This window comes from Pholcus phalangioides, unplaced genomic scaffold (genome assembly GCF_987345545.1).
Source record: "Pholcus phalangioides strain wild (caught in Gottingen) unplaced genomic scaffold, Ppha-v1.0 ptg000007l_1, whole genome shotgun sequence".
Classification (NCBI taxonomy): Eukaryota; Metazoa; Arthropoda; class Arachnida; order Araneae; family Pholcidae; genus Pholcus; species Pholcus phalangioides.
This window is the reverse complement of record NW_028301600.1, coordinates 64513698-64540124: the sequence shown is the minus strand read 5'-3', so window position 1 is coordinate 64540124 and position 26427 is coordinate 64513698. Positions and strand designations below refer to the sequence as shown.

General features: G+C 35.0%; 1 protein-coding gene and 1 long non-coding RNA gene across 3 annotated transcripts in view; one reads left to right on the top strand and one right to left on the bottom strand.

The window, feature by feature from the left end:
• The window catches only part of LOC149085629 (rho GTPase-activating protein 15-like), a 44399-nt gene extending 26118 nt beyond the window's left edge, over positions 1-18281 (bottom strand). The window contains exons 1-4 of one of the 2 annotated variants that reach the window (XM_089233783.1): positions 18028-18281; positions 15599-16146; positions 11621-11809; positions 1692-1925 (exon numbers count right to left, since the gene is read on the bottom strand). In XM_089233783.1, coding sequence (XP_089089909.1) covers positions 1692-1925; positions 11621-11809; positions 15599-16111 — 936 coding nt within the window. In that variant the 5' untranslated portion in view covers positions 16112-16146; positions 18028-18281. The remainder of the gene's footprint in view (positions 1-1691; positions 1926-11620; positions 11810-15598; positions 16147-18027) is intronic. The other variant, XM_089233784.1, reaches the window with a different exon arrangement.
• On the top strand, positions 398-18343 carry LOC149085628 (uncharacterized). The gene is made up of 3 exons (XR_016192874.1): positions 398-494; positions 1703-1791; positions 18238-18343. It is a non-coding gene; the product is annotated as an uncharacterized LOC149085628 (long non-coding RNA).
• The last annotated feature ends 8084 nt before the right edge of the window (positions 18344-26427 follow it).

Genomic DNA, 26427 nt, shown 5'->3' with positions numbered 1-26427 from the left:
ACAAAAAATTTTCACATTACCTTTGAACATTGTTTTTTGGAACCATTCTCAATATAAAATTGTGATTCTGATACATCACTATCACTCGTACTATTATCAGATAACTCCATATCCATTTATTAACTTTTATAATATGATCTGAATCTCTAAGCCCATAAAAAGAAACTAAATATTATGCACCACCCCATTACTTCCTGCCACAAGACTTCCTTCTTATTAGCAGGAAATACAAATGAACAGCAGCAGGAAGGAAATTACAGACTCCATCCATTTCCTTCACAGTTCAAAAAAGAAAAGAGCAACAGCTTCATTCATGTCATGATGTGGAAAGATTTGCTTATATAAGAAACTTTCAAAAAAGAAGAAAAGTCTTTTTCTTTTCAGGAAAATTGTTATAAACTGTCATTTTTTTCATCTGGTGTTAAGGATGTGTGCATATAAAAGCAAAGTAAGAAAATAGTGAAGGCTGTCATCAAATTTCAATTGGTTAACAGGTAAAGTTATAAAGAGTTTTATTTTTACAAGTTCAACTTTTACTGAATGCATTAGATGGTAAAAAAGAGAGAAAACCATAACTAGTTGTGTTCAATGTCTTAAAAAAAATTTGCAAGCCTCAAATTAATATGTTCAAGTGATTCGAGTTTGAGGCCTAAACCAAAAAATATGCCATCTCTCTACAATAATTCAAATTTAGCCACATGCATGTTTCCAGATGTTTTTCACATTCTAAAAAAAAAAATTCCTTTAATTTTTTTAACCTTCAAATAAAAGTAGTCAAAAAATTTCAGGAGATTACTTGCACACTACATTCACTTTGTTGTAAAATAGTAATTTTGTTATTTTCTGGTAAACGAACTAGATTTGTGAATTATAAAACATTTGAAATTTGTAATAAATGCTTATTATGTTTTAAGTTAACACTAAATTAAGTAATTTGTAATACTTTTGAATTTTAAGCACTTCCTGCAAAGTAGCATTAGCTACTAGTTCTTCACGTTGACAAAATGACTTTTTAGGCACAAAAGCTATATTTTTTTATAACTGAGTAGAATGTCAAAATAAAAAAAAAATGGTATTAATACAGTAAAACCCCTCTTAACAGACACCCTTCAGATGTAGTCACCCCTCTTTTACAGCCAAATAATTATTTCCCTGTGTACAATAGAAAATAAAAGTATGCATTTCAAACCCCTGATTAACAGTCACCCCTCTTTTATGGATGAATTTTTTTGTCCCGTTGGTGTCCATAAAAGAGAGGTTTTACGTTAATTATATATTGTCCAGAAAAAGTTGACAAAAAATATGCCACAGAAAAGGCTAAATGTGCAAAAAATAAAACAGCGTGTCTTTACTGATTATATTTAAAAATTATATCATCACTTTCTTGACCCAATACATGCAAAAACTCTATTTATTAAACTTTTTCAAAAAAAAAACTATAAAAAAAATATCAATGAAAGGGAAACTGTTTGGGAAAAAAGGTCTCATTAAATTGAAATTAATCATTATTTATTAAAAATTTTAGAACATTTTATAGCAGTCAGTTCAAAATTTAGATACAACAATCAAAACTAAAAATTTTGCTGCTTAATTAGAAATGAAAAAAAAGGCCCAAAAAATAGATTATGATAAATGTGTTAATAACTAAAAATACCAATGTATTTTCATTTAATGACACTTTTTTTAACTACCTTTTTTTTAGATGCTTCATTTTTGTAATATATAACTCCACTCTCAATGTCACACTCTTGTGTCCATCCACGAGGAAGAATAGTAAACATGCATGCCGAGGTAGGTGAATCAAGACTTTCAGAACTGCTGTGAGCTATCTTTTGCAGCTTAGGCTTCAATTGTTTTGGTGGTGGTTCTGGAACCTTTTCAAAACTGTCATCTAGACTTTGCTCTGTCCCGACTCCAGTCAAGTTCTGAACAAATTGAATCTCATTCAACTCAGTATAATTTAATTAATATACACACATATTATAGTAAAACCTCAGTATAACATCATCACTTTTAACATTATCTGGATTATAACAACTTTTTATTGCCTCTGCCAGCATTATTACTGAATTGGGATTACTCATAATTATTCATCACCCTGCTTATGAAATCAATTTTATTCAGTCACCAGGATTGATATTATACCAAGGTCTGACTGTATTATCGGACCTAAGTGACTTGGAATAGAAGTCACTCTATTCTAACTTACTTAGGTCTCTGAAAGTTACTCTTTACTTTGTGATATTAATTCTAGTCCAATAAGTAGATTGAATAATATTGGTATAATAATAATTAATAGCTAAATTACCAATTATTGCAATTATTTGTTTAAGTTCCATAGGTACCCTATATGGGGACAAATTATTTTTATCAACTGATTTATCAATGAATCTATTAATTATCAAGCTAGGAATAAATTTAAAATTTTTACTGGTTAATATTTTTTTTTTAAATCTATTAATCATCCAATCAAATTTTGATTGGTTAGGTGTAAATGGCAACCATTTTATAGCAAATGTAGTATTGATCATAGTGTGATTGCATAGGCTGATAAATCTTTGATAGCAACTGCAATTGTGTGAGTTGCAGAAATCTTTTAGCTATTGATAAGATACATATCAATATTTTTGACTCTACATGATGGCCTTCAAAAGATCTGATGAAAGTTTTTGAGAGCAACAACACATACTTTGTGCATTCGAAAAGTGAACCAACATCAGTCTGATACAAAAGACATCACAGAAACACATATCTATTAAATTATTGAATTGAATTATATATCTAGAATATTTATAGTGGATCCCACTTATAACCTTCTTCCAAAATTCATAATGAAAAACATTGTAAGCGGGAAAATGTTTTAGAGGGGAAATCTGGTTAAGTATTAGTAAGAGTTCAGACCACAAAAATAAAGTGTACTAAGTGGGAAAACGTTCTAAATGAGAACATTATAAGCAGGATCCACTATATTCCAGAATTAATTAAATTTTCTTTGTTTGCTTTTTAAAAAAAAAACCACCCATTGGGATTTTTTGATACTGAAACTTGAGGAAAGTAAGTTTTAAGCCAGGATTTTTGTGGGTTTTTCTGAGTTTTTGTGAATATGCTGTTTGCGATGTGCATATTAAGTAATAAATATAAAAATAGTTTATATACATTTAATTAGATGTGTATATACTTAGTAATTAATACTCTAATATCTTTAAAACGTTTCCGAGATTTTCTATACACACTTTGCATATATTATAACAACATTCTCTTCTCCCATACAAAAAAAATCCTTGTATTTCAGCCAGTAATTTATTTACTAATTTCTTTGAAAAAATTGTTTGCTAAAGACTATATGGGGGAGGGTGCCGGCTAACAAATGGTTTTTAGCAAAAACATGCAGTGAGTTTTTGTAGGTGGGCTTGTACTTCATACAATAAATACCACTTATAACGTTTTTCAAAAACCATTGTGAAAAAAACGTAAGCAGGAAAATGCTATAAACTGGAAATGTTAATGAGAATAAGTTGGGTTGATGGGACCATGAAAATAAGTTGACTAAGTGTATTCAGGTGGTATAAAATGCAGTGAAACTCCTGTATAATGATAGTAAAGGGACCAGTAGAACTTACAGTTACAGACGGAATATATTAACACTATGGAAAGTGCACCAGAGAGTAATATTGTTGTATAGGTGAGTATCATTATACAGGGATCTTTACACATCAGTTGTTATATCACATAGGCTTTTTACGTAACATGATATGTTCCTTCTTAAGCAAAAGGCTTGAGGGAAATACAAACCATATCAAAGGTAACAGACATGGCAACTTCCTCAGAAACTCATTTCATTAATTTGGGGGAAAAAAATGGGATGTATGAAATGTAAAATTGAACAGATTTATTTTCTTCACAATGCATATTGCAAAAGCTTTTTGAAACTCAAGGGTAGGATTGCGATCTCTATCTTTATTGGCTTGCTAAAGACTAAGTGAGATTTGTGGACTGATAAATAATTCTTTATCATAAAGAATCATCTGAGCAAAAACCCAGTGGGTTCTTGTAGGTGGGCCTGTATTTTGTATATGTTTGGATAACAATTTATTCTCCCATGCAAAGAAATTACATTCAGCTATATAACATTAATTTCTATTTTAAAAAAAAACTAAGGCTTAAAATTAAAAGGTAAAATTGTTTTGCTAATGATAAATGTAAGTGGGATTTTGTATGCTAACAAATGATTTTAGCAAAAACCCGCCCAGGTTTTTCTGGGCTGCACCCAGTTTGCCAACCCCGAGTTATACAGTAGACGCTTATTTTTATGAGCCCATATGGACTTGATAATTAGTTTCTAAAATCATAAGTTTGCAAATGGGAGAGATGATGAAAAAAGTATGGGAAATAAAAAATGTGTTGGTCACTCAAAATTATTTGATGATTTACAAATGAAATCACTTATTTTTATTTACTTCATTGTAACATTTAGCCATGGTTTCAGTGATAGATGATTTTAGCATTCCTTCTTTCCTTTCACTGCTGACAGTTGTATCCACAGCTTCACTTTCTCTACATAGTTACCAAAAAGCCAGATTGTATTTTCTTGAATTTCTGATGACATCATCTGATCTTCTGAAATCCTCCAAGTTTAACGTTGAGGTAAATAATTTCACTTGTTTCAAAAAGTTTTCGTTTATTGGAATTTTTGCCTCTCATTTTTCTCAGCCCAGCAACAATTGCCTTTGTGAGCTCTGGAAATCTGTTCTGAAATATTTTTGGGATAGTGGAATGTTGCTGGATTCACTTGAGACAGAAATGAGCTTTTGCTGATCTTAGATTAGAGTATTCAATGTACAGTGAACCCTGTACAAAATGGAACATCAATAGACTGAAATAACATTTTCCATTTCATACAGGTGCAAATAAAAGCACTAATCATTGAACAGACTATTTTGATTCTGTTTAAGAAAGTTTTCCGTCTCCTTCAGTGTTCGTCTCAAACAAGTTTCGCTGTACTTTTTGAAATCCTATATGTTTTGGCAATTTCTGTCTTGGTAAGAGAGAATTCATACATTAATTTCTTTAAAAAAAATTCTTTTTCATTTACTGTCAAGCACAATCTTTTCCATTTTGTTGAAAATGCAAAAAGGAAAGTAGACAAACAGCATATATCATACGATACCATTTCTCAAACAACTAGCTTATCCAATCATAATGCACGAAGGATGATGTTGGATCATGTTGGAGATGAAAAATTAGTGAATGCTTTACCTCCTCCTTTTTTCTTTGTTTTTCTTAAGACATTAAGAGGGTCTAAATTTAAATTTACTTTTTGTTAGAACGAACTTGGAGGTAGCTGGAAGAATAAAATAGCATTTAACAATAGAATACTAATTCTACGTCTTAAGAGACATAGAGGTATAGACAGTTAACATGCAATTTTTATCAGCTTTTTGTTTAGTTAGTATTCTAGGGTTAAAAATAATAGTGGAAAAAATAATTTCATAAAATAGTGTGTTTATAAAATAAAGCAGATATTAACACTATCTCTATGTCATGCTGTTTAGGACAGAGGACCAGTTCGTAAAATTGAGCTTCTCACTGTATATGCTGTAGACTACATAAATACAGTATAATGGACTGAGTAATTTATGATAATTATTATGTAATTATTATATCCAATGACGGTTCATGCTAGAAAATTCTGAAGGTGGTGCCAAAATTGTTTTGCATAATATTATAAGGGCAGAGAGAGGGTCTGATTTACTCACAGGTAATTATGGCAATTATTTAACGTCTCTTGATTTTGCAGGGCCCTAAAATTTAAACAATATATATTCACTGACAAACATCTTTGACCTTAGTTGCAAGGGGTCCATTCATTTCTGCTTTTTTTCTCTGCCCCACCCCCCATGTCAAAATCAAGCCCTGGACATGAGTAAAGTTATTGGAAATATTGGGGAAATTTCAAACCCAATATTTCTGTATCTGTTATGGATATGGTGGCAAATATTGGAGGGGGGCCCATAAGTTCACGCCTATGGTCCTAGATAAGGGTAATCCACTATTTTGTTAGTCAATTTTATTTTAATTATATGTGCATCTATACCGTACAAAAACAATATTGCTCTGTCAATGAAACATTGACATAAATGATGTATGCAATGAATTTAACTGATATTTATTCAATCTTGAAAATCATAATCTAGCTTCAGGAGTTGCATTACCAATCGCTTATTAAAAATTGTGAAAATTTTCACTCTTCTTTCAGTATTATATTCCAGTTCAAAAGGTTAATGTCAGCATCAGTATCCATGAGCGTTTTTTTTAGCGTCCACAGATACTTAGAAAAAAACTTTAGGGTTACCAGATTCTGAAAAAAAAATAAGGACACGTGTGTGTACCCTTGGTAACTTCACATTCATGTGTTTAGAACAGATGGTGCCACTATACCACAAAAACCAACAGTTTCTTTTTTAAACCGAGTTGCTTTTAAATATTCATAGGCCAGAAGCATATTTTTAGGGGGATGGGTGATTTTTAATTGAAAAAGTTTAAGGACTTGAGCAGTGAGTGTAGTTCTACCAATTTTATTCATTTCTGAATGGAAGAAGGAAGACATAGCCCAAAGGTGGTCAACACAAGGCACCTCTCTCCCAAACACAGCTCTGTGACTTAGAGTACAAAGAGGGGAGCTATGATGAGATCTTGTGCTGTGATTCTGAAAAGTGTCTAAATAGGTAGGTTTGTATTTCTGGCCAGGTGGAATTGCGACCAAGAATATTACTTTGCCAGGAGGGGAGAGGCCCTTTTTGCAATGCTATCGAGATGGCCCTTGGAACCTCCTGCCAGTGAATGGCATTAGCTCTTGCTAAGAAAAAAAAAAAGTTATTCTCAAGATAATGATGTGGCTTTATTCTTCTGGGACCGTTGTCTTTCTACAGTACATAACAACATCAGTCTTCTAAGAGGAAATTTTGGTTCTCATTCTCTGCGAATTTCAGTGGTGATTGGTGAAAGTGTAAATATATGTGGGGGGGGGGGGAACAAAGAAACACTGACAAACAGATTTTTGTTTCACAGTGCAATATCCCCCCCAAAAAAGGAAAAATTCCGGAACAGAGAAAATGTGGACAAAAGGATGAAATTGCAAAAACGTATGAAGATGCTCAAAATGACATAAAAAATAAAAACATCTGGTAGCCCTACGGATACTGATTCCAGATTCGATAATTGTAAAAAAAAGATAATTTAAATATGAGAAAAAAATAATCTCACTAAATAGCATTAAATACATAGATTAACTTATGCATTTCTCTTAAGATAGAATAGGACATTAGAATAACATCATTGGAAAGCATACTGTTGAGTGCAGTTTTAAGTTGTAATTTTTGGTGGTTTTTCCAAGGGTTTTTCAGGTTGGGCACAATCAGAACAACTCTGTTAACCAGTCATGTGTCCAATTAATTTCCTCTTTGTTCCCTTTGTAAAAGTTTGAAGCTAATAAAATGGATTTTGCTAATTAAAATTTTTTATTAATACATTTAAACTGACTTCATGTTCTTGACTGTTTTTCAAAATCAACAAAGAAAATTATGACAGTTGAAATAACTACTAATTAGTTTTAAAAAATTGAAATAATTAAATTTAAAATTTGCATGATGGCATATGCATCATAATCACCTGACTGGTTAAAAAATTGTTTAAGTTATCATGGTGCAATTTAAGTTATGTTCAAAATTTTACACATACATGGTGCAGCACCATTTGTATTTTGTTAACATTGAAGAGCTGGAAAATTGAATCACATGCAAGCAATTGAGAGCCATCCGCAATCCAGTCTAGCTAATGCATGGACAAAAATTATGTATTGTATAGATATGGCTGGAAAGCTAAGAAAGTTGCACACATTGAAATGTGGTAATTAGAGTGGAACCTTGATAACTAGACACCCAAAGGGGATTAAAAAAATGTGCCAAGTTAGCAAGATTTTATTTTATCTCACCCTTAACTATTTTTGAATATCATTTATGCACATACGTGTAAGCTACCTATATATATAATTGAAGAAGTCTATAAATTCATAAATCATATATAAATAATCAAAAAATGTTGACTGGCAATTTTCTATGAAAAGTTTTCTTATTGAGAGTAATGCCAAATTAGGGTGAAAAAATATTTTAATTGCCAAAAGATGTGCTATCCATGAATTAGCAGTGCAATTGTTGAAAATTGGGAAAGCTTGGCTCATCTCAATTAAAAAAAATTTTGATCTAGCTTACTTCATCTCTCTCAAAATTTTCAGATATCATCTGCACCTATCTGTGACTTTCATAGTCCACGGACTGAGTTTTCAGATTCTAAAAAGCAGGAAGTAGAAGTAACCCTGCCCCAAGGTGTGAGGAAGAATTTGTAGACAAACATTAATAAACAAATAAAAAAATGTAACAAAGAACTGTTAAGTTAAAATCATAATCAGCTAAAGCTGAGTTCCGCCATCATGAGTTAAGTTAGAGAGGTTTCTTTTCATTGAATCCAATATTGTGCCAACCATGGGAATAAGTGAGTTATTGGAGTAGTCCAGTTATCTGCATGTCGAGTTATTAATGTTTTACTGTAGTAGGTTGAAAAAAATTCTAAACCTTGATGTATACTATAGCTCAGTGGTTCTCAACCTGTGGCTCTATGGCTCCCCTGCGATCCTGAGATACTCTAAGGGGGGCATTGGGTGAAAAACAGATGTAAGGTGTGCCACTACAAGTGGTGAGAGGACCACAAAGAGCTCTAAACAAATAAAGCTTTCAAGTGAAATATATCGGAAAAAAAAATATATATATATATATAAAAATATATATAACGGACAGCTTTCAGAATTCAGCAGAAGTGTCCATAGAATCGGGGCCATCTTAACTCATGGGTTAGAGAGCCACAACTAAATACTTTATCAGTCGAGGCAAGCATGTTATTTGGAACCCCCATGTAATGTAGAACAAGCAGTTAAAAAGTGAATTTGGTGCCCCCTCTACTTCAGTGCCCAGGGCACCAGACCTGACTGCTTTCCCTAATTGCAACCCTACCACATGGACCCATGTGGGCATGGCCAGGAGTCTCATATTCATAGGGGCCCCTGTATGATGAGATCAGGCATGGTTTTCGCATGTAAATGTGTAAATATAACTGCTCCAATAGCTGTTACTTCCATCTATTGGAGTCCCAGAACATCATTTTCCTGGGGACCATGATATTGAGATGGCCATATATAAACCTCCCCCGAGAAGAAAGCGCACTGCTCAGTGTAGGTGCAGGTGATGTGTTGAGAGGGTCCATTTATTGTGTAGATTCATTAGATTGTCCCGTATTTTACAGACCTATTTTTCCCTTATATATCGACTCTTGCGCGGGATGATCAGCCACCATCTGGATCCATGCCCTTGTCAGGGGTTGCAGAGATTGATCTTATTAAAAAAAAAATTTGGTCATTATAAATTTACTTTTGATTTTTATTCAATTAAATAAGTACGAGGCATGTTTTTTAAGTAAGTACCATTTTGAAATTCTGCCACTGCAGTGCTGCGGTCAGCATTCTGCACACGCGTGCTGTGTACCTACATCTGTTGGCAAATCACAGACACCATTACGGAAACATTCAACCATGTTCAAGTTTGCCGACTGTGAAATACATGCTGTGATTTTTTCTTAATGCTAAAAGCATGAAAGCGGCTGAAATTCATCATGAGATCAGTGAAGTGTATGGAGAAAACATTATGAGCAATGGAATGGTACGGAAATGGGTTAGAGCTTTTAAAGATAGCCGCACAAATGTTCATGATGAGGAACAAAGTGGGTGACCCTCTGTCATTACTGAAGATTTGGTGCAGAAAGTTGACAAAAAATCGAGGGAGAACAGATGCTTTATGATTTCGTCATTATCTAATGAGTTTCCTTAAATTTCCAGAAGTGTTCTCTATGAAATTGTGACCGAATGCTTAAATTATCGAAAGTTATGCAATCAAAACAAAAGGCATGGCATGTTGGGTGAGGGAATCATTTTGCTTCATGACAATGCCCGCCCACACGTGGCTAATCGAACCAAGGATCTCATCGCATCATTTCGCTGGGAAGAACTTGATCACCTTCCATACAGTCTCGATCTATTGCCCAGTGACTACCACATGTTCCTACATTTGAAGAAGCATCTGGGTAGTCAGCACCATGATGACAATAACGAGGTCAAAACGGCTGTGTTGCAGAGGTTGTCAAATCAGAGGACAGACTTCTATGAGGATGGGATTCAAAAGCTGGTTGTACGATATGATAAATGCTTTAATATTGGTGTAAATTATGTTGAAAAGTAGATTAAGGTACAGGCTTTCATGTAAAAAAAAATTGTTAAGTCAACTTGTTTTCTTTTTATTTCAAAATGGTACATACTTAAAAAACATGCTACGTAGAAAGGGTTTTTCACTTCTTGGATGAAACCTTGGATAAAACAGGGGAGGGGCCACAAGAAGAAAATATGGTCTAAAGCAGTGGTTCTCAACCGGGGGCCATATGGCCTCCTAGTAGTACTGGGATACTTCAAGGGTGCCACGGAAGAAAATGGGAGAAAGGGGGCCATGATAGGTGGTTTGGAGGGCTGCAGAGAGCTGAGAAGAAAAATTAAGGTGTGAATAAATAAACCTTTTATATTAGTGACTATACACTTACAGAATCCAACCAAACCACCCATGAAACCAGGGTGGTCTAAGGGCATGGACCCACCCAGGTCTCACCACCTACATTTTGCAGCAGGTTTGCTAGGATGGGGTTTTTCGCATGCCCCCAGCTACATTTTTTAGACCCCTCCTCTATATTAAATTTATAGTATGAAAAACAAAAAATGATGAAAACCATATCAGGCCCTGGGCTGCAGCTGTCAGTCCCACTCTTGTGAGGGGTCATGCCCAGGGGTCTCATGTCCATAAGTGACCCCACCTTATATTTTATACAGTACAATAAATTTTGAAAATAGGTAGAAAATATATAGGCTGTTTATTTGCAGCCAAGTATGGGACTACCATAGCATCACTTTACCTAAGGCGCCCATGATGTTGAGACGGCCCTGACTAGAAGTAGGACAAGTGGGGAGCTCAATAAATTGTAGGCCAGTGGTCTGGAGGCCAATCTTATTTGCAAAATTTTCGTTCAGTATAAATTCACTGAAAAAATCAATTCAATACGTATAAAGGATCTTGCTTGTAGATTAGGGTCGAAAACTCTGGGTAACACAGGGGGAGTTACGAGAAAAAAAATATGGTTCAAAGGGGCCCACGGGCAAAAAAAAGGTTGAGAAACACTGGTCTAAAGGACCCATGAGCTGAAAAAAGTTGAGAAACACTATAGTTGTTTATGTAAATTTTTTGCTTCTGTTGTTTATGTGTTTTATGATGCAGCACCATATCTATACATGGAATTTTTTTTTCATTCTTAAAAAAAATTGTGAATATGACAAGAATCACATTCTCATACACCAATGGATTTATTTTATACCTATTTTTGAAATGTTTCATGGACTTTTGCCAACCTTGTATGTCTGAAAATTTCCAGATACGCTGTATCAAAAGAATTAGTTTAACGTAAAATATTAAATGCATACGTTTTCTGAACGTCGGGGTGGTTTCCAAGTGACTTTTCCTGTAGGAGAATGGAAATAATACTTTCGACAATTATCATCTACATATTCAAACCATCCATTAGGAAGTTCCCTTTCTGGAACATCATCTGGTCCTGGATTTGGAGGTGATATGCGTGTTGACAGAGGAATATTTGCATAGATGGGTAAATCCTATTTAAAAAAAAAGGGGGAAATAAGTATGTAAGATGGTTTTTTTTAAATTCTACAACAAAGATATTTAAGCCCTACAGTTGTTGCTCAAGGCCTTTTGGTTATTTTTGAATGTTCGTAAAAAAATAACATTATATTGATAGCTATATAATATTTGTTGAGATGGGGAAAAAAATTATTTCATACATTTTAAGCACCTATTTTTCAAATATAAATGCAAGAACAGAAGGAAGTGGTTTAGAACCAGAGAAAGACTATCAAATGCCCTATTTTTTTCCTCTCCCCCTCTTATATATTCTTACAATTGTAAAATTTGCAATTAATTTTAAACATGGATGTTTAAATTTGTAAATTTAATAATAAGAGACAAATTACATTGCTAATTCCTTTGTAAACTGTATGAAAATATCTTAAAGGTTGTTTTGCTCTAAAATGGTACTGTAATGGAGCCTATGTTTCTAGAATATAAGAACTATTGTACGTCTATAAGGCAATAAATTTTGGTCTCATCCTTTACAAGTCTCTTTGAATTTAATTTAAAACTAAAACCCTCACATAGTTTTCCTTATGTTTTTTCATGACTAAAAATTTATAAAAAAGTTTATGAACATGTATTTGTCAGCAACAAGACTAGCATTGGGATTAAAAAGCATATGGAAAACGAACAATTGACACACACACTGCCAACATTCCTTCCCAAATAATGTAATTAAAAGCTACAGGTAATTCAGATATGCATCTATTTATGGCTCCATTGAAACCATAGCAGGTAGGCTTACATGTGTATTAAGGGAGGGCTTGAAAATTGGAAAAAAATCGAAGTGCCAACCAAATATTTTAGGAGCCAAGTGGTTTTTTTTTCAGAGCTAGCAATTGCACGTGAAAATTGCATGCCACAATACCAATTAATACTAATTAGTCATTGTGGCAACCTGGTACCTTGGATTTGTCAAGCCCTGTATTATCGGCCTCCACAACTGGGATGAAAGATGTTCGATAGGTTAGCGACCATGTATTGTTGATTTGTGGTCCCAAAGAATAGGGGGGCTGTGGCAAATGCTCTATTTGTGCATGAAAAAATCAGGTGCATTATACAATCAACTCTCTTTGCTGGCTCAATACCATTTAGGGTTAGCTTATCTGTGTGCAACTACTATGTACATGGAGACAAAGAAAGTGAACATGTTTTTTGCGATTTTTGGCAATTTATTAAATGTTTTTCATCTCACAAGTTTATTTTTAAAAATGCATACATTTCTGCAAAATTACAGACAAATATAATTTAACTGGCTCAATTGGTTTTGTCAAAAGTCTCAATTTGAAAATTTTAACCAAACTGCTCGACTCTATCAACTTACTGACTTAAAGTAATTAACTATTACAATTTTTAATAAAAATTAACCAAGCAATTAATTAGATCAATTAACAGAATAATCCTAACAGCCCTATGAAAAATTTAATTCAAATAACAATTACACATAATGTACAATATTTTGAATTTCTAAAGAGCAAAATGAAAATTGGCATAAACACAAGAAAAAAGAAAAACCAATATAGCAGAACATGAAATTACGTACAGGAAATAACACCCCATGATTCTAAGGATGTACATTCCCAAGGAATTTGAGTGTTTAATTATCAGGTTGTCTATGTATCAGACTAACTGTAGGACATTGACTAGTGAAACACTACGTTTTAGAAATTTACAGATTCTTAACAGCCAAATTGTTTAAAAAAAAGAGTTTTGGAGACTTGAGTGTAATTACTACAAGGATTATTATATACAGGTTGAACGCAACCTAATCAGCGAAACGAAAAGAGGGGATATGGAAAAACTTAAGCGGAACATATAACACCCTACCAACCCTGTCCTATCTCAAACCATTTTCGAGTTATAGTGGACAATGGATTGTGGAAGAAAAATATGTTAAGTCTGAAAAAACCCAAATTTGTGAAATTTCTGAAAGACCTACACACAAACTAAGCACTTATTTGGAAAGAGCAGAAAAAATCCTATAAGGTGGCACCATTTCTATCAAAGTTTCTGAATTTATTGGTGAGCTACAAGTGTGCTGAAAGATTGGCAAAGCTCAAATTCTGATTGTCACCAAATTCATTCATTCACTCACTCACACACACATTCTCTCCTAGCTACAATCATTCACCAAAAAATGTGTCTATTACAACAGCTTCCGAAACAGTCTACAATGAACCATATTGGTGCTCTAATTCAATTGAAATTTAGTCTTTTGTTTGCAATACATCACTGAAATCAGCATTTGTTAAAGTAGACATTTTAGTCGATTTTACACTTTGCCAATCTCTCAGCACTTGTAGCTCACTATTTAATCCAGATATCTTGATAGAAATGGTGTCATCTTAAAAGATTTTTTTCTGCAAAATCAAATTTTCACCAAAACCTGCAACCACCAATTCCAAATTTTTGTTGAATATCTACTTCGACAAATACACTATGCTAGAACACTGATATGATTCATTATAGGCTCTTTCAAAAACTGTTGCAATGGACAAGTTTTTGGTAAATTTGAACGATTGTTGCTAGGAAGGTGTATGCAGGCGAACTTATCGACAATTTGATTTCAGTGTTTGCAGTTCAATAAATTCAGATGGAAATGGAATTTTCCTTACAGGAATTTTTCTGCTCTTTCAAAATATTTGCTTAGTTTGAGTGTGGGGCTTCCAGAAACTTCACAAGTTTGGGTTTTTACACAGACCTCACTTTTCTTCCATAATCCACTGTAACTCGAAAACGGTTTGAAATACAACAGGGTTGGTTGGGTGCATTATGTTTCACTTGGGCTCATGGATCACCTCCTTTTGTTTGGCAAATTAGGTTATGTTGACTTAGTATATGTAGTTCATTCAAGATATACAAGTAAATGTTACTGGAGAACCAGGGGTGTGTCCAAAATTTTTTTATAGGGTCTTATTTTTATGAAAATGATCCACAATTTTGTGAAAAGTAAGTAAATTTTGTAAACTGATAACAATAGTTTTATTTTGTAGAAAAGAAATAAAATTTCGAATTCATGGTTTTGCAAATTTGTATTTTGTGAAGGTTCCAGAAAATTGACCCAAACTTTGGCTGGACAGACAACTGAAAACATACAATTTGTATCTAAAATTAAATTTATTCAAAGCTTATATAGCATGAAATTTATAAATAACATTTAAAATTTTCTGAAACTATCCTTTCACTTGAAAAAATTACTGTTTCAATCTGGAAAACAACATGAAGAAAGCATAAAAATTTTACAAATATTTCATAGCACAGAGCACTACAAAAGTGAAATTATAAAGTTCAAAATTGATGTTATCAGAGAATGTGATAACATCGAAGTTAAATACCGATTCTATTTCATACAAAAATTAAATTCATTAACTTAAGAGAAAATTATGTTATTCAATGACAATGTGGTGTATCTAGTGAATCAGGAGTTAAGTTATGTAAATCCAGAGCGCCTGTGAACCAGATTTTTGGATCTAGTGGTGCCGATAATAAGAAATAAATCTGACAACAAAATATATTTGTGCTGGACCCTCAGCCCAACCATGCAGAAAATGTTATTGCTTCTGTAGGACAATCAGTAGTTAAAGATGTGTGTAAGTAATCAGTAATAAATGAGTTAATAATTGAATAAAAATGTTTTCCCTGATCAATTACAAAAATTAGCTTACAAGAACTTTCAACATTAAACGATTTTCTTGTTTTTCAAATGAAAATTTCAGGACTCTCAAACATTACGTGAATATAAATTCATTACATACTTGATTTGAAGCCATGTTCATTTTCATATCAGCAAGAATATGGTCATATCTGTTCTGTAAATCTGTGTTATCTTGTATAGGACTATACTGCAAACTTTCATAGCTGTTATTAGCACTTACAGTATCATTTTCAGCACATAATGGATTCTGAAAAGCGAGTGAATATAAGGCCTGGCGGTTTTTTCGTTCAACAGAGTAGATGTCATGATGCGTACCTGCATCAGCTGTAACATTTTGCTCCATATGACTATTGCTATGCTCATTTTCAACATTGGCATTTTCATCCTTGTATGTTAAATTATCATTTGATGTATCATTTATTATCTCTAGATAACAAGATGGAGCATAGAATGGGCTTTTCTCTGAATTTCGAATAACTTGCCACCAGCTCAAATCAGATTTCTGGACTACTAATAATTCCTCTCCTTTTTCAATTTTAACCTCTTTTCCTTTGTCATCAGTATAAGCAAAATCATATAATACTTGAACATAGGCATCTCTTTGAGCTGTCATCTCTTAAAGTGTGTGCCATCAACAATCATTTTAAACTATATAAAAAAAAGAAGAAATTATTGAATAAGAACTTAAATTCATGGTTTTTAAATTCAACTCAGGAAACAACTTTTCAAGATATTCTCAAGATATATTAAAGAAAATATGACAAGAACATCCCCAAAGCAGAATGTTTTGCATTGTTCTGCAATGAACCCTCAGCTAACTGGAACTTCTATAGTAAAAATTATCATAAGTGTTTTCTACACTTTTCTTAAAATTCTTCAAGATTGTTCTGCACCGTAAATTGCAGATTTCAGCTTATTCTACATTGGAAAGGAACACATGAAGAAACAATCGACAGAATATGTGTCTGTCTTGATTTATAATCAAGACACACACACATATAGATTTATAATCAAGACTGACTGATAAGGGGTATTTTGAAAGTCAAGATACAATGGCTATTATTTATTGCTACCTGCTACAGGATTCACACTGCAATTTTATATTATATGATGTGATTGCTGTAGAATGCATCCTATATAACATTTGTTCAGATAAAGAAACAAATGGAAGTCACTAGGTACAAGGTCTGGGCTGTATTGTAGATAGTCAAAAAATTTCCAATTGAATCTTTTAAGAAGTACATTGGCGACATTCCCTATGCGAGCCTGAGTGTTCTTATAAAGCAGTCAGAAACTATCTGTCCATTGTTTTTTTAATAAAAAGGTTGTTGAAGGTTTTGTAATGTTTGGTAATATTCAGTATTAGTTGTGATGTTGAGAAAGGTATGAAATCAATTAGAATGCCTTTCCTGCCTCAGAAATTATGTTCCAGAAGTGATTCCCCCGCTGAAATTCAGGGTTTTGAATTTTTCTACTTTTGGAGAATGCATATAGCATCACTGCTGTCACTTGGACTCATGAACATTGATCCTACCTATAGAGATTTCACAGCATCATTTATTCATTACATTTTATCAATGCAACAATTTCTTTGTAAATATTCCCTGACCGCTTAAATTTGAGAAAACACTGTACAGAGCCGGGCCCGTAACTAGACTGGGGCAACCAAGACAATGCCTCAGGTTACCCCCCTCAAGAAAAAAAATGAACTTATTTTACATATTTCTTAGAAATCTTGAATTTTGTGTTTGAAATAATCTGCAAAATGAGAGGAGGGGACATACCCTTCATTTTCCTGAGCATAAGCATGGGCAGAGATACAGGGGAGCATGGGGGGGGGGACATGCCCCCCTCCACATCAAAGATGGAGTCGACTGATGTAATGTATATGTGTATATATGAATTATCATCATCGTACCCCTCCCCAGCAATAATGGCCGTGACCCCCAGACTTCCAAGTCTATCTTTTATCTCCGCCTATGAGCATAACCCTATGAAGGGGGACCCCTCGAAAGAAAAAAGTCTGCCCCAAGAAGGAATGCTACAGCCCTGGACATTTCGCAACTGGCAGGATTCTCAATTGTCACCGTTATTATGAACACTTGCTACTTGAACCAAACTTGACATAGCAATGACAAAAGAATGCAAGGGAAAGGTAAAGGATCATGATCAAAGTCAGCATTGCCAACACACGCAATAAAACATTACTTTGTATCTTTACTTTCTGAACAATCTTTGTAGTTAAAGAATAAATGCGAACATAGATGTATAAAGGATTAGACACGCATCATACTCAAAATACATCTGTAAAATGTATCAAAGGTCCTCAGACTGAAGTATGATATAAACTCTTGAGCTAGCGTTTCTCAAACTCTCTGAACCCTAGGGCCAGCTCTGGTCCACGAGTTGAGAAACGCTGCATTAGGAAAAGTATGTGAATATTTTAAATATCACTGACATCGTGTATTTAAATGTTTGTAAACATCGGAACATTCTGAACCTTTGAATGTTTAAATTTTATCAACTCACCAACTATGATTTTACAAAAATCTGAATATCTGGATAAAATGAAAAATTTTGAATGCATTATCTTCACTGATTTTATACTTAAAATGGTGCTGAAATTCACAGAAATATCAACACAATTTTTTTCTCTCAGTTTCCGTTGATTCTATCTTGTACATTGTTATGTCCAAGTAAAATACATTAATGAAAATCAGCAGCTTCCTAATTTTTCAGTGAGATGTTGACACCCCATCAAGTCTAGTTCCAGTACTTACACCGAGGGTTTAAGGTGCACAACCGAACCAGTAGGACAATGTTTGCAGGTGTTCGTTAAAAAAATAGCACAATGTTTATAAAAAAATTAAAATTGAAAGCTTTTTAAAATGAAAGGTTTTTTGTATATTTTCTAGTCTTTTACTACGTGAAATGTTGAAAAATGAGTTTTATATGAGAATGAAAAAAAAAATGAGAGATTACGAAGGATAACGAAAACTCTGAAAAAAAACAAGTGAAAATTCTTGGAAACATGATTTCTGAAACTCATCTATTTTCACAGTTTCATGGAGTTTTATGGTTTTATTTACACGCAATTAATTTAGCTGAGCGCGCAGGGGTAAGACTTAAAACAAGAATTTACTCCGTCGCCAGAGGCAAATATCCATTTTGCTTTCCCCCTTCTTCGTAATTTTGAACGCGCGAAACGAAACGTTGCGCTCTTCCTGGTCTACAGCAACCGGGGCACCAGAAACCCCCTTCCTAGTGGCAGACACGTGAGCATGAAACGTTCTGGTAAGCTTTGATGTAAAGCCAGAGGAGGATTTAACGGTTCACCGGGCGCGCCCGGGGACCTCACTTCTGAAGAGCGACTTAAATCCGCCTTCGTGTACAAGGTGTACCAAAATTAACAGACGGTTTTCAAAATGGGATAACAAAAAAACGGTGATAGATTAAAGTTATTCTCGCTGAATGAAAATGCGCGACGTCAGGATTTTTCTTTAGTTCGCTCTTTTTGTGGTTAGTACAAATTTTCATCAACGGATAGCGCTGCAGCAGCATGCTGCCGTATGTGAGGTATGCGTGTAGGCCAGCGAGTCCACACAGTGGAAATACCGTTGGGAGTTTGTCAGTGGAGAGGTAGCTGTATATGTTGACTCCAGAAAAAGCAAAGCGTGAAAATGGTGTATTCTTTGGCGCAAAGAATATTTATTGTTTTGGAACATCATAGATTGGGTGAGAGTACAACAGCGACAAGAAGGTGATTCCACAGAAAGTTTAACATCAAGTAGGTTCTACATCCGAACACAATAAAGCAGTTGTTCGAGACATTCAACCGACCGGTAGCGTTGCAGATTGGTTTGTGGGCAACGTTGGACGACCGCAATCTGTCACGACTCTAGCAAACGTTTACACCGTTCCGAAAATTATCCCAACATGTCCGAAGGGATCGGCATGGGCGGAGATCCGGGGGGGGGGCAGGATCACGCCCAGCGTCAAAGGTGGAGTCGACTGATCTAATTTATATATGTATAGACATCATCATCATCATCGTGCCCCCCCCCCCAAGCAATAATGAACGTGCCCCCCAGACTTCCAAGGCTATCTCCGCCTATGGGGATCGGTCCACAAAACTGCAACTGCATGCTCATTGAGCACGACGTCAACACAGAATAATATGAAATTGCCTCGAAATGTTTCCATACAAACAGATAGATAGAGATGGATAGAGAAATTGTGTGTGAGATATATATACAGAAATAAATTACGAGAGATAAGTGGCTGATTTTTGCTAACGAAATGCTGCAATTGATTGACAATGGCAATATTGACGCAAATCGCAAATGGTTTTCTGATGAAGTACATTTTCACCTGTATGATTTCGTAAATAAATAATATTTGCGGATCTGGGGACTTAGAATCCTCATGTGTGCGTCAAAAATTACTGTATAGGCAGCTTTATGCAACAAAGGCATTATTCGACCCATTTTTCTGCTGGAAACAGTGAATTCATGTCGTTACATTTAAATCTCGCATGAATTTGTGGCCATTTTTAATGTCTTGGACTAATCACCGGGGCCCCCATGATGCCCTTAAGACGGCTCTGCTGTCTTAAGGCATGGGCCCACCCGGGCACGGCTCGGAAGCCTCACAAAAAAATGTTGTTGAAATTGTTCAGAATTGGCCTCGTAGGGCCCATGGTGCTCTTAAGACGGCCCTGTCTGCTGATGGGAGGGACATAAAAATGTATGTTTGCCACGGCGACAGAGTAATTTTTTTATAGGAAATAAAAAAGGTAATCGGCAATTTAAACTAAAAAATACTTTGTCCCTCATTGGATCTCATTTTTATTGCCGTAATTTTGAGTGATAATATGGTCATGACGTCTTTTCTCGCGTAATACGTGACGTCTTTTTGAACACTCAGCAAATCTAGAAACTGCGGAATAATATCTCTTTATGGAATCTGTGTCGGTAAATCTCTATTGTTTTTGACATCCAGCAAGTGAAATTCAAATGTTCGCTTCATGTGGCCCAAACCTCAGTAAGCATCTTGCATGAAGTAAAATACCGAAACACATCGCCTCATGATTATTGTTTATTTTTAACCGTTTTAAAATCTTAAATAGATTTATTGACGAGGCACTTAAATCAAAATAGAGCATTCGAAGAGGTGAGAATGCGATGTCGAGTTTTCATGTTTTTTCTAGGTTATTTGTGAGCAATAATAAACTTCTGTGAGTCAATATCGTATAAAATTGGCCGAAAACACTGGAATTGGCCTCCAGAAAAGGGTTTAGTGAGGTAAAAAAAAAATTAGTTGTGTAAGATTCCAAAAACTACCAAAAAAATGTCAAGGAGTGTCACTAAAATATTGTTGACATGGAGCAGCTTCAATACACCGTTAAATTATGTTTTATTTTTATTTTCTGTTTGTGTGTGTGTACATTTTTTTTTTGTTATTCCAATCGAACGGTTTATTTCTTTGAATCATTTAATACCGTACCCAGCACAGGCTTTATCGACCATTGTCAATTAGCAATTACCCCGGATGAGGGACTGGACGGTGTCGGGTGCTTTATTATGCATGTATAAATTACATGTGTGCACACACGACAATAAAACATAAAAAAAAGAGAAAAAAAATATAATAAAAATAACAATTACAATAATACAAATGGGGGGGGGATACAATAGCAATAAAGTTACAAAATTTGCAAAACGTCTCAAATATTGCCGCAACGTGAACTGATGGTGAATTTCTTCATCTAAAATCTGAAGAAGAGTTTTTTTCTAAATTTAAAATTCATGGAAGCAGTGGGAAAATTAATGTAAAAAAATTCGTGAATTCACATATTTATAAAGTTCCTTTTTCTTGTCAACAATTTTTCTCCTTGAGGCACCAAATACGAAAGAAAAAACTGAAACAAACATTTTCTTAGTAATTTGATCAAGTACCGTCGGTAATACGGGGTGAGAACATCACACATAATATAACTAACATAATCTTAAGTCTATGGGTGACAATGTTACGGTTTTTATGGTTTTTCCAACAATAAAGTGATATGGCTGAGCTTTTATTGCCTACAATCAGAGCTGTTTTAACGCATGGCAGCCCCAGGACCTCAAGTGCAGACGGGGGGGGGGGGCTCATGAAAATGAAATCTGATTAAAAATTTCAAGAGTAAGCATGCACAAATTGGTTGGTAGGTGGACATTTCTAGAAAGGGGATCTCAGAAGAATCACTTCGCCTGGGGGCTAATGGCCCCCCTGCCTACAGTGTTGGCTATAAAAGGTCAATAATTGTATAGCCCTGCACCACGGCTGGCCAACATTTTTCCAAGCGTGTCACAATCAAGATTATTTTCGATGCGCGTGTCACTCTACGAATTTTAACCCACAGACAACACTTTCCGTTTTTACGGAACGGGACAGGCATTCTCTCTGTTCCTACAAAATATTGTTTGGCTGTCTTCCTATTTTCGTAAAAATGTTCAGGTTGTCACTCTTTTGAGTTCTAAATTGTTTTTATTTTTTGAGTCATAAATTCTATTATCGTAATGCAGATTGTATATGCACACACAGTATATCGGTAGAAGTTCATCTTATCTACCCCATGTTGGCATAGACACCAGAACCGGAGGACTCAGTGTGCTTGGCCACACCTATACAATGGATGTCCCCCATGCGGATGGTCCTGAATCTGGTATACATGTGACGTCCAGCAACTATGCCCAAAGATGAAAAACCGAAAGGAAACGCATTGAATAGAAAGTCATTACATAATTAGGCCTATTATTTTATAAGTGTCTACCATACTAAAAAAAGGTTCGGCAGCTTACAAGACCATCATCATTCATAAGAAAAAAATTGTTTGAAAGTTGGAGAGAATTTCTTTTTAGATTGAAAAATGGAATAGAATTTCTTTAATTTTTGAAAAGCGTTCACGTGCCACTCCTGATGCCACGGCGTGCCACAAGTGGTACATGTGCAGCGGGTTGGATACCCCTGCCCTATACATCATCGTTCCCCCCTCTACAAGGACGGGCATAAGTATTTTGTGGCCCGGTGCAAAAAAAATTTTCGGCCCCTATTAACAGGGTTTTTCCAATACCCCAGGGTGTCCATGGGTACTCTGGTGTCCGAGAACGACTGTAAAACTCCTTCGTAGTCATAAAAAATGCCATTTGGCAATAAATATGGACAAAAGTGTCCGCTTCCCAGTGAAAAAAAATTGCAATTGGGCCCCCAGGCACTTGAAGATTTGGGGCTCTCAGGGCTAGAAAACCGATTATCTACTCACGCCTTTAACCTTAGAGGTTCTCTATCTTGGACTGAATTTTAAGCTATTGCTTTGCTGAGAAGTTGAAGTCAAAATATGTAATCAAAACATTTTTATCCCCCTTTTGCGGCCCGGTGCGGCCGCACCCTTCGCACCTGCCTAAGTCAGACCCTGCCCCTCTACTTTCCGAAATTTACTAGCTCCTTAAGGCTGAGATCCCGCCAAAGTTTTTCGCCGCGAGATAAGGAATTTCGTGGCGAACACCCATCGCTTTTTTTTGCCGCCTTTTTTTTTTTTTTTGTAAAGTGTCACGTGACATCCCGGGGTTGGCTAAATTATTTAGCGCCAAATCGAAGTTGTGTATGATTAGCGGCTAATTAGTTTTCGCAAAGTGTTAGGCAATACAAAAAATTTTCAAGTAGTGAAATGATTTAAATTTTTGATACAATATTTGACGTTTGAAATTAGTTCAGAATTAAGGAAAGACATCGAAATTAAAAAAAATCCTTATGCAGAAATTTTATAAGCAGAAAAAAAATAATTTTTTCCCACTGCTTCCATGAATTTTAAATTTAGAAAAAAACTCTTCTTCAGATTTTAGATGAAGAAATTCACCATCAGTTCCCGATGACAGTGAATAAACATTAATCCATTTCCATCAGCGGTCGGCAAACCGTTGAATGCACAGAGTAATAATACTAATTTATATCCTTAGTCTATGGTTGAATGCGATCAACTGGTAGATGGTGACCCCTATTTGGGTTGATTGCAATAAAAATTTATTAAAGATGCACACACACACACTATAAAGATATTTTCAATTTGAATTTCAAATGTTGGTCATGATCTCATAACGGACGAAACGTTATGTACCAGTAATTTTTTTGTACCTGTAATTTTTTGGTTTCCTGTCCACGTGCATCGATAAAAGAACAGTTTTATACTCGCTGTATAAGGAGATGGTAGTCCCCCCCACCCATAGACTCATAGACTAAAGATATACTATATCGTCCAAGTAGATATTCAACGAAAATTCGAAATTGTTACAGATTTTGGTGACAATTTAATTTTGCACAAAAAATCCTATGAGGTAGCATTACCTCTATCTACAGGATATCCGTATTTAATGGCGAACTACAAGCGCTGAGAGATCGGTGAAGTGAAAAATCGAATTGTCGCCAAAACCTACTAAAATCACTTCGACTATTTCGCAGATTTCAGTGATGTATTGCAAGCAAACGATTAAATTTCTCCTAAACTAGATGACCAATTTGGTATATTCCAGGCTCTTTCGTAAGCTGGCGGAATGGACAAGGTTTTGGTAAATTTGACCGATTGTAGAAGGGTATTTGCAGAATTGGCGATTAAAAATTTTGACAATTTGATTTTGAACTTGCTAATCTTCCAGCGCTTATAACTCGCCATTAAAACCAGATATTTCGATGAAAGTTGGTGTGATCTTATACGATTTTTCCTGCGCTATCCAAATATGTGCAAAGTTTGCGTGTAGGTCTTTCAGAAACGTCAAAAATCTGTTTTTATTTTCAGACTTTACGCATTTCTTTTTCATGATTGATTATTCATCATAACTCGAAAACGGATCGAAATAGGACAGAGTTGGTAGATTGTTTCATGATCCACTTGGTCTCGTCTGTCTCCCCCTTTCGTTTGGCAGAATAGGTCGGATTCACTCTGTATAGCACATTATGTATATTCAGAGCCCCCGGGCTCCTCTCACATGAAACTTCATAATCATTAAAAAAGCATTAATAGTCATATTAAAATTTAACATCGATGAAACTTCATAATCAATGGGAAAAAATTGAGCACTAACCTCTTCGATTTTTTTAATAGTCAGTTTTGGCTCAGGTGTGAAGAGAATAATGAAACTTCATGATTAATGGGAAAAAATAAAGCATTGAAGAAACTTCAGAATCAATAAAAAAAAAATTTGCATTAATGAGACTTCATAACTAATGAAATTTTTTTTCACTGATGAGACTTCATAATTAATGAAACTTTTTTGCATTAGGGGTCATTCAAGTATTATGTCAGATTCAATAGGGGGAAGAGGAGGGGGGATTTCAGGTTTGCTGACTTTTGATAACGGGGGAGGGGTTGTGAATGATGCTTACGTCATCAACCACCCTTCATATAAATATGAAATATTCTTAATGGCATCTTACTGGGTGTGCCAAAAACGTGAAAAACCTTTCGCTAGTTTATTTGCATCTGAACTAACATTCCCCCTATCGATAAGTCCTCTATAGAGCCACTTTAGTGATCTTTAAATGTTAAGCGGATCCTTCAGGCGATATGGAAATGTGTCCTGGCCGCTCAAGTGTCCTAAAAATGTGACGTGGACCGCTTAAGTGTTTTAGAAATGTGTAGCGGACCACTCTGTAACTGTGCCGCGCGTCATTCAAATGATCCGTAATTGTGCCGCGGATCACTTAAGTAATCTGGGAATGTGCCGCGGGTAACTTAGAACTGCACTGCGGGCCACTAAAGTGCTCTCAAACTGTGCCACATGTGACTTAAGGGATCTCTAAATGTGTCACGACTGTTTAATTGTTCTGAAACTGTGTCGCGGGTCACTCAAGTGATCTGTAAATGTGACGCGAGTCTCTTAAGCGATCTGTAAATGTGACGCGAGTCTCTTAAGCGATCTGTAAATGTGTGGCTTGGTTCGTTTTTGCAAAATTAGGTTTGAGGAGTAGGGCCAAATCAGATAAACTGAGGGTTACATTTGGTCCTAGGGCCATGGGTTTAGCATATATGGCTTAATAGGTGAGTCACAATGAATTTATGAATAAGAAATTTTGAGTTCTTAGATTTCAAATAGCATTGAAATTAAAAGAAATTGATTATAATAACATATAGAGGTATTTTCTTTCGAAATTTTAATTTTTTAAAAATATTTTTTAAATCAAAAAAATTTTTTTGATCGTCTGAGTCCTTCTATGCCCTTCTCCCCGTACGTCTCTGATCCCAATATGCGTTAGGAGGTAGGAGGCAGAGTCAAAGCCTCCTAGATAGGCTAGTTCAGAGTTTTGCTGACATTTGCTGACGAGGGGCTCAAAAATGACTAAAATACTGCTAACGTAATATTTGAACGGCCCCTTAACGAATCTTCATAATAATGAAATTTTGTTGCATCAATGGAATTTCATAATTTATCAAAAAAAATTTGCATTAATGAAACTTCATAATTTGCGAAAAAATTTTTGTATGGAAACTTAATAATTAATTGAAAAAATAATACAGTAGCCACCGCTTATAAGAATAACCAGTTATAAGAATAAAATCAGCAAAACAAAAAAACGCAGTCTAAACTTTAGCCGGGTTTTCCTGAGAGCAGGTTTTCTGCGGCGCATGCATCGTGAAAGCGCTGATTTATCTGCTGCACAGGGCGCAGAAATTCTACTCAAGGAAAACCCGGGTTAAGGAAAATCATCGGTTATAAGAATCAACCGCTTATAAAAAGCAAAATGGGTGAACCAAACGGGATTCTTATAAGATGCTGCCACTGTAGCGGCATTAATGAAAAAATAATTTCAGAATGATTTTCAAAAATCAATGAGAATTTAGCACAGTAGCCAGCGCATATAGGAATTACTGGCAGAGGCATGCACGGGAGGGGCGGA